This window comes from Oryzias melastigma, linkage group LG24 (assembly GCF_002922805.2).
Source record: "Oryzias melastigma strain HK-1 linkage group LG24, ASM292280v2, whole genome shotgun sequence".
In the NCBI taxonomy this organism is placed as follows: Eukaryota; Metazoa; Chordata; class Actinopteri; order Beloniformes; family Adrianichthyidae; genus Oryzias; species Oryzias melastigma.
The window spans coordinates 19,346,274-19,355,619 of NC_050535.1; the positions used below are offsets into that span (position 1 = coordinate 19,346,274).

The 9,346-nt window shown below is 39.3% G+C and overlaps 2 protein-coding genes across 2 annotated transcripts in view; one reads left to right on the plus strand and one right to left on the minus strand.

Annotated features, from left to right (window-relative positions):
- adat2 (adenosine deaminase tRNA specific 2) lies at nt 1–1,540 on the plus strand. Its single transcript, XM_024291196.1, has 6 exons — nt 1–129; nt 427–531; nt 621–771; nt 881–987; nt 1,063–1,135; nt 1,418–1,540. Exons 1-6 carry the CDS (start codon nt 67–69, stop codon nt 1,459–1,461), a joined length of 543 nt encoding a protein of 180 aa, XP_024146964.1. The 5' UTR covers nt 1–66; the 3' UTR covers nt 1,462–1,540.
- An 816-nt stretch (nt 1,541–2,356) lies between these two features.
- aig1 (androgen-induced 1 (H. sapiens)) overlaps nt 2,357–9,346 on the minus strand; it is a 10,131-nt gene continuing 3,141 nt past the window's right edge. Inside the window, exons 2-6 of the mRNA XM_024291195.2 lie at nt 5,919–6,074; nt 5,673–5,774; nt 4,280–4,395; nt 3,957–4,123; nt 2,357–2,765 (exon numbers count right to left, since the gene is read on the minus strand). Of these exons, the coding sequence (XP_024146963.1) occupies nt 2,746–2,765; nt 3,957–4,123; nt 4,280–4,395; nt 5,673–5,774; nt 5,919–6,074 (561 nt within the window). The 3' untranslated portion in view covers nt 2,357–2,745. The remainder of the gene's footprint in view (nt 2,766–3,956; nt 4,124–4,279; nt 4,396–5,672; nt 5,775–5,918; nt 6,075–9,346) is intronic.

Below are 9,346 nucleotides of genomic sequence, written 5' to 3' on the forward strand. Positions count from 1 at the left end.
TCCGTTCAATATTTTCTTCCCCTAGTTCGATGTGGTTCCGGTGTCATTTTTATGTGTTAAGGCTTGATGGAAACGTTTGGTCCAAATGATCAAGAGATCGAAAGATGGATGTCTCGTGCGTTTGAAATGGTGAGTGGTCGAGTCAAGAGCTCCATAAAAGTGAAACGGTTTTCTCTGTTTTGGTGTTAATTCTTTAAACGGACGGACGAGCTTTGGTAAACGAAAGCCACGCTGTGGTTGTCTTTTTTTTTTTTTTTTTTTTAAATACATCAACTCACATTGGTGTATTTTTCATTAAACGGCCTTTTCTATTTTTTTCTTTCATGTTCTATTTAAGCAAATGTTTGAACTTGAGGACAAAAAATCAAATCCGTGACAGTCCTATCCCAGATGTGCACACACCTCAGTTAGTACCTCTCTCTGCAGGCCACCGAAGCTCTGCAGAATGGAGAGGTTCCTGTGGGATGTCTGATGGTCTACAAAGATGAAGCAATTGGGAAAGGAAGGAATGAAGTTAACGAGACTAAAAATGTGGGAGTAATTCTAAACTAAAAACACTGTTTTTATGTTTTTTTTAATTTGGGGTTTTCTTCCATTTTCACGGTTCTCTGGTTTTTCAGGCCACTCGTCATGCTGAAATGGTCGCTCTGGATGAGGTCCTGGACTGGTGTGGCAATAGAAACCTGGATCTGAGGAGCGTGTGCGAGCGCACAGTCCTGTACGTCACGGTGGAGCCATGCATCATGTGTGCTGCAGCCCTGCGCCTGCTCAGTATCCTGCCTCCTCCCTCGGGGTCCCTTGGGGACACGTATTTGGGAGCATCGTTGTCTGTCATGGATGCAGCCTCAGTTTGAAGCAGGATTTCTTAGCCACCTGTCAGACATTGCTGAGGTCGTGTACGGCTGCAGGAACGAGCGGTTTGGAGGCTGCGGATCTGTCCTGGACATTTCCTCCGCTGACCTGCCACAGACGGGGACCACATTTAAGGTCTGCATTCTCTCCTGTTGATCGGTGTGTTTATGTGGATATGTTTTCATGTCGACTCACCTTCTTTGTGTTCAGTGTGTTTCCGGCCACAGAGCAGACGAAGCTGTGGAGATCCTGAAAACTTTTTACAAACAACAGAACCCAAACGGTGGGTTATGATTTTTAAACATTGTTCAGTCCTGTGTTATGCTTTTAGAAATATTGAACAGTGAGGGGAGTTGGTCCAACATAGCAATTTCTAAAACTTTCCAAGTGGCTTGATAAAGTCATATACCTGACACAGTCCCATTCAGGCACACATTCACACAGTGATTGAAAAAATGGATTAGAAAACTTTATAAATGCTGTCTCCACAAGTGTTAGAAGGAATTTCTTCATCATCTAAATCCAAGGGATTATTCTGATGCCGCTCATCTTCTCTGTTTTTCAGCTCCAAAACCCAAAACAAGGACAGATGCAGCTCTACAAATTTGATGCTGATGGATTAGTTGTTAGTATTAAGAAAAAAAAAGAATTGTTTTGTACAATAAAAATAGATTTTTGATTATGTCAATTGTGAGAATTTGTTTTAAATTTGTTTTTGCCGTGTGACCCTGGGGTTAGAATCCAAGGTGATGATGTGTGTTACTACGGTAACCGCTTCCTTCAGGTCATTGGCCACCAGGTGAGAACTTTCATGCAGCTCCAGGTGAACGGAGATTGTTTTCTTTTTCTTCCATTTTCCTCATAATTCCTCCAATCTCTTTTCACCAAGGTGCTTTCTTTAAAAATCCATGCAAGTCATGTTCAGGTCTGGAGTCTTGTCCCTGGTGTCCTCCGACAGCTCTTTGCTCTTGGTGGAGAGATTCGAGTCTGACTGTTTAAGGGACAATGGTCTTTTATACAGATGACCAGTTCAAGCAGGTGACCGGTGGAGGGTGGAAGATCTTCAGCACCAATGGCCACGCCCCCTCAGAAGAGATTTTGGAAATGGAGGCTTCAGATAAACCTGAAAAATGTCTTATTAAGACGTTTAGGTTTTGGGATTACAATGAAAATGGGGTTTTTGAAACATGTTCTTGTAGCATTTTTCATATGATGGACATAAAGTATGTAAAGAAAATTAAGCTTAAACTCACATTTCTGAGCATTTCTTTATTCAAGTTGTTGTGACTCAGGAGCTGTCAAAAAAAATGTCATTTGAAAAAGTTTGTAGCAGAGACGTAGAAGCTACAATAGCAAGCCAGGAACTCCCTGCTCCGCTCCAGTCAGATTTCTAATGAACTCCTGCTGATCTGCTGTCTTAGGAAATGACAGTTTTTTTTTATTTGGGCTAAAAACATCATAATTAAAAAGATAGAGTGGGACTTCAAAGAAGAAACAACAGAGCTATAAGCAATATACTTATTGTTAGGTTTCAGGAGATAAATACCCATTTCTGCACAAATAATTATTATTTAAAAGTCAATCAGTGGGATTTCCTGGATTCTTCTTTACATTCGGTCTCTGACTGTTGTAGTGTATCTATGATGAACATTACAGACCTCTCTCATCTTTAGACAACATGCAGAATCCCTATCAAAATATCAATACGGAATCAAAGACTTTTTCCTTTTTGTATTTGTGTGCTTGCAGCATGTATGTGTGTTGATTCAGAGGCTCCAGCAGAAAATAATAGTTCTTTTTTTGTTTTTAGGATTAAAAACATCTTCCACATTTGTCTTGTTCTCGCTGTCCCGAGTGCGCAAGGCCCATCTTCCTTTAACATTTTGGGAGGGGTCACTCGTCTTTAACCTTTTCTGTAAAAGACACAAAAATAGAAGTGAAAAATAAGACTAAAGAACAAATTATTATTGTTGTGTTATTGGCTAAAAATGTTGATAGAATATAACCACACACATGAAGAGCTTAGGGTAATGTCAGACCTGTGAGTTTATGCATGTCTCAAAAACCCTCCAGGATTTCGCAGCAGATTTTTATGATTGTTGCGGCCTAAAATGATTGATGTTGTAAAAAATTGCGATGCTTTTTAATATAAATTTTTTCGAAAAGCACCTAAAAATAGACTTCACATTCCAAACTCTTATTATTGTGACATATGCACTAGGAAAATACTGCATCGTCATATACAATAGTGTTGTTTTTTTATCTAACATAAATAGAACTGTGGAACCAAGAATGAATTTTGGTCCTCCCTGCTCACAATAACCCAAATATTTGTGCACTGATTTAAAATACTTTAGAATAAAACATGCAGGGAAAAATGATTAAAAAACAGCATAACCAGATTAAGCCTGAGATCTCCATGTTCTCCATAGAATTTTCCTCTTAATTCATTTCAAAAGCATCCCTGGTGAGTCACAGGTAGAGGAAGACCAAGGCTTTGGGAGCTGATCTGGTTTCTCCTGTCAGTAATGATCTCCTGCGTGCCAGCCCTTCACCTAGCCCACTGAGCCACCCAGCCGCCTAGGATAAACATTTATTGTAAGCGCCTTCACATACAAACTGCGCGAGCACACGCTTTCCGCACCCGACTCCGCGCACCCGCAGAGAGCTAAAGAGAGTTGATAAAGAGTTAATAAAAAAAAAAAAGAGCACGGCTCCCGGGAAGGAGTCAGAAGGGAAACAGTCGTGAAGCTGCGTCGTCACACGACTGTTGTCATTGGTAGTTTGGTCAAAGTTGCGGTGAAAATGTGAAGTTGCAAGATGTGCAACAAATTGGGAAGTTTGCTTGAATTTGTATTGATAGTTACAATCGCAACATTGTGAAATCCTGGAAGGACTCATGTCCGTGTCTGTCTTTGTTCAGGAGTGTTTATGGATGTGTATGTCTGTCTTTGTGCTTAAGTATCTTGAGGATGTCTGCAAAGCTCATAGTTCAGACCTCAGAAAACTCCTCAAATGTCTGTGTGAACATGTGGAGAAAGATTTCTTCTTTCATTTTATAAGCACATTTTGAACTCAAAGCTCAGCTGGTCTCTGCTGCATGCCTTTTTGTGGTTGTTCCCAAATGTAGCTGTTGAGGATTTCTCCCAGGACGTAGAGAATGAAGATCAACAGTGTCATGGCGCTGAAGAAAGCCGCTCGAGCAATGGAGGAGACGCGCTCCAGCACTGGGTACACCCACACACCGGTCACATGGTGCACCCAGCAGGTCCTGCAGGCAGACACTGTATTAGATGCACTGGTTGCCACATTTACATCAGTTTTTATCCCAGTGTGAGGAACACCAAAACAGTACAGAGCCTCAGACTTGATCATGCTCTGACTGCTCGGCCCGTAGAGGGAATGGAAGGCGGGAGAAACTCATTACCAGCTGATGTACGCCATGCTGAAGACACACACTGCCACCAAACCCCACAGCCTTCTGGGATACTTGTGGTGAGTGGTCCTCATCTCGATGACCACAAATGGGAGAACAGTGGTATGCTGGGAGGAAGAGGCAACATGGAGAGGGATTTTTGAGAACACACAGTAGAAAGGGTTTCTCCAGTGAAAGATAAATACATTTAAAGACGAAACTGTCAGCAAAGCGAAACGAAAATGTGACCATAAGCTATAGGACAATCATAAAAAGGAAGCATTGAAGACTCAAAGAAATAATGTACTGTCGGTAGAAAATTTAAATATTCCATTACAACTGGTAAGGTTACCTTTTATTATTTACAAAAAATGTGTTAAACAGTTCAGTTCTTTGCTTTGCCTGTCTAGACCCATAAACTGGAAGTAACTTTGTCTGACGTTACCGTTAAATGGGTCTGTTAGTGGTAGCAAGTCAAGTGCAACATTTCAAATACACTCATGCATCCCTGACGGTTCACTTATTGCTTATTGCATGTGTCAAAGTCAAGGCCCGGGGGCCGGATCCGGCCCTCTGGGTAATTCTATCCGGCCCTCCAGATCCTTTTATTTTATTGTTATTAATGACCAGATGTTATCTTGTGCTTATTTCTAACTTGTATAACTTTGACAAAATATATTTTTATGGAGAGTAAAATATTGAAAGTTATTTAAGGTTTAAGTTGATTTATTCTGGAATAATATTCCTGCCTTTTCATTATTCATAATTATGTTAAAAAGTTACAGTTTTAAAGTTTAAAAATTAGAATTGTGCTAGCTTTGTGGACTATTTTGGCTTTTTCTACGATTTTTTAAGACTATTTTGAAGTTTAGCTAATATTTCAGCTACATTCTAACTATTTTGGACAATTCAGGTTTTTTTCAGCTTTTAGGCTATTTTGAAGTTTAGCTATTCGTTTCAACTACATGCTAGCTGCTTTGGCTAACCTAAGTTTTTTTTTTTTGTTTTTTTTTAGTTTTTTAGGCTAATTTTGCATTTAGCTAATATTTTAGCTGGCTATCAGCTTTAGTGTTTTCAGCAATCAGCTTCAGTTTTTTAGCCATCAATTTCAGCACCTTCAGCTATCAGCATTAGCATCTATAGTGGCCAAATTCAGCTTACAGCATTCACACTAGCATTATCGCAGGTTATGCTATATATCTAGTTCATAATTATGTTAAAAAGTTACGGTATTAAAGTTTTAAAAATTTGTTTTAGAGTCTTCAACAAAAGTTTATCCTGTTCGGACCACGACCTAAGGTGTGTTTTGACACCCCTGGTTTATTGAATCTGAATGTCTGACATCATGATTGGATCAAATGAAGAATCCAATATTGCTGTCAAAAACAGACAGACATCCACTCACCATGCCATGGTTGAGCCACTGAGGAATGAAATTATCAAGCAGTTTGGGGTAAACCAGCTCCCTGTCGTACAGGTACAAAGTCCAGAAGGTGAACACCACAAACTGAAAGGTTGAAAAAAGCTGGAGTTAGAGCATCACAGACCCAAAATGTTACTGTAGAGAAGAAGGAACTCTGGACTCCCCTGGACAAAGCCTGCGGTAGGCAGTGTGTGTGAGTGTGTCAGATGTGTGCGTTCATCTCCTCACCGCTCCAACAGGGAAGGCCAGGACAGCCATCATCCAGTCTCTCAGACCAATCAGCTTCTTGTGCTGCCGCTCCTGCTCCCTGCTGTCCCCCCCATTGGTGAGCAGACTGGACACATCAATCAAGACACACAATCCGAAAAACGTGGCCTGGATCACCTGTTGACAGCAGAAAACGGCAATTACACAACCAATAACCCAAATGGAGTATTTGACTTTATTAAATAAACTCTCTATCGCTTGTATAATCAACATTAGGGGTGTGCCAAAATATCGATAATGCGATATATATCGCGATATTTAGCCCTGCAATTGATTCTCGGTGGCTTTTTACCAAGTATTGATGTTTCATTTTCATTTTTTTTTTTTCACGAACTAAAGGTGACTGAAATTCAGATATGTTCAGATATGTACTGTGAACCCAGGATTTCCATCTCCGTTTACCACACTCCCGTGTTCTAGCTCTGAACAGCGGGAACAAGAAGCCAGTGTGCTGTCTTGTGGGTTCCAGATGACCCTACTTTTAATGTAAACATGCCTAAGATAGTACAAGGGTTCCTTTCAGACTCTGGGGTCTCAAACTGGCGGCCCGAGTCGATATATTGTGGCCCCCGCCTTAATATGAAAGTTCAAAGTCTACTAAGCAATTTCTTCTGCATGTCGACGCTTCTTTGATGATAGTTTTGTATTTGCTCTGTGATGTTTCAGCTTTAAGCTTTAAAACTTTGCATTTGCTATTGTCGTTGGATCTGGTCGTCAGAAAAGTCCTTAGCATCAGTTGCTAGCGTCGTTAGCTCACAGGACACGTAAAAGATATTGCTTATTAGTATATAGACATGAATAAATGTTCAATAAACTTGTTCAGTAGACATGAACAAAAGATCAAAGATACAGACAGTGGATGTAAAAACATATTTTTGGCACAAATGGAACCCCATACAGCCCAGACTCTGCCTTTAGTGACCCCAAAGTAAACTGAGTTTGAGACCCCTCATCAAAACTCTAGTTTGAGACACAAAACTGTGAGAAATTCCATGGAATTCATGAGGCTTCCACTCACTCCATGGATGCTGAATGAATTTGACCCAACAATCCAGAAAAGTGTCTCTGCTGTCCCATTTATGAACTAAACACTGTTTTTCTAAATCTGCATATAAAAACATATGTTTAAGTTTGAAACCTATTATTTTTGCTTCAATGGGAAAGTTTTAGAAATAATTATAAAATGGATAAGATGGAGAAAAATGAAAAGAAAAGGAAAGATAGGAAGAAACAGCTAAAACTCAGATTAGATGGATGAGAGGGTCATAGGATGAATCAAACCCAGACCTTGACTTTAACTACTTTAAAAGTCACAAAGCTGTGCCGTGTGTGTTGGTCTGCAATAGAATGGCGTCTCTGTGAATCAGTTGTATGCTTGCATTGTTTGTGGAAACAACACCCGTCTATGTTTGTGTCTCTAGTTTTTACAGTGTTTAATTGAATTTCAGCTAATATAAACGGATTGCTGTTTATGTTGATGAATTTATGCGGCTTCTCAGCTCTTACAATGAATCCGTTAGCCACGCTAACAAGGAAAACATGCAGTTCATCTCATGGGGGATTTCAAGCCAAGATAAAAGCAATAATTCTTTTAATTATTTGAAAACATTTTCAGTTCAGTTTTGAAGGGAACCACATTAGTAGGGAACAGGGATGCTGAACCAAAACTGGTACAGTTTGGTACCGGTGCCAAATCCTCGGTTTTTACTCGACTGATAAGTTTTTAGCCTTCGACGCAGTGTGCACTACCTCTCTCCTGATTTCCTCACGTCTTTTCCCGCTGCTCACACTCTATCATATCCCTCCGCTGACAAGTAGCAACAAACATGCAGATGGCAGAGCCGCCGGAAGCAAAAAAGGTCCAAAGTCTGGCTCTATTTCTAAAAAGTAGATACAGTTTGCCTGTAATCAATGTGTGCACAAAAATTCATTAACTTTCTCGGCTCTTAACAGATCCTTCCAATGCTTAACTGACATTTCTGGATCCTGAGTCATGGGGAAAGCTAAAGAGCAGTAAAAAAAAATCTATGGGAAAAGGTAACTGAACTGTACAAAACAGGACAGGAATATAATAGATATGTATGGGGTAAGATAATCAAAAAGAAAGGTATACAAAAAAAGGACAAAATTGTGCACAAATTATTTTTGTGTCGTAGTTTGGGAACCCCTGGTGTAAAGGACTGGAAAAAATAAAGAATGTATGCATGCCGCCCCTTTCTACCTCTCAGCACCTGCCCCTCTATAATGGTGCATGTCTCTGGAGGTCAGACATTCTGCACCAGGGGTGGGCAAACTTTTTGATTAATGGGCCAGGAGGGGTTCTCAAATTTGACAGAAGGGCCAAACCAGGAGCAGATCTGTACCATGTTTTGGTAATTCCACCTCTTAAGAGAAAGAAATAACATGGAATGTAGATGAAAACACTTTAATTGTGTTTTATAATAAATGTATATATTTTACAGCAGAACATTTTGGAGACATAGATCTGCAGAAGATCATTTCTGTCCAGTTAAAGTTGTTTGCATTTCCATGTTCATAAAATCACTAAAAACTGAACTAAAGTCAGACAATTTCAACGTGTCTTACAATAAAGAAAAACTTATAACTGTTATTTTCTGACGTAGCTCCTCTTTGCTGTTGCTAATAAATGTGTCTGATCTTACAGGATAATAATAAATGTAAACAGGAAGAAAAATAATTTGAAACGTCAAAAAAAAAATTCTGATTCATTTCAAAGCATTCCTTTTTTTTGACAATTACCCATTAAAATACCCAATAAAACCTCCAATATTGAAGGATTGAAATTTGTATTTAGATTTGTGAACAATATAAGACACAAAGGAAAGTACAGTTCAGCAGGACATTCATAAAATAAATATTGTACATTTTTCTGTTGAAATTGGTAAAATTACCTTTTATTATTTACTAAAAAATGTGATTAACAGTCTAAACCCAAACACCAGAAGTCACTAGATTAGTCCCATTTTTGTTCAATTTTGTTTGACGTTACTGTGAAAAGGGTCTGTTAGCTTGATGGGGCCACATTTGGCCCCCGGGCTGTAATTTGCTTGCCCCTTTTCAATTAGAAAAGCAAGATTATTGCCTTTTAATATTAAGATTGTAAAATAATTCAAATAGAAATTGACCAAATGGAAGTAATTATGTCGAAATCTTAGACCTATCAGGATTATAAACCAACAATGTCTAAAATGAAAAAGATTATTGTCAAGAGCTCTTATGTCTGCAGAATAAACAGCATATAGCAACTACTTTGAGGTTTACAGATAACTTACAAGAAACCACGACGCTGAAGTTGGCTTCCGATTCACAGCTTCCGATTCGCGAGAGCGTTCCACTGTATTTTTAGAACTCAGACCACCTAAAAACAG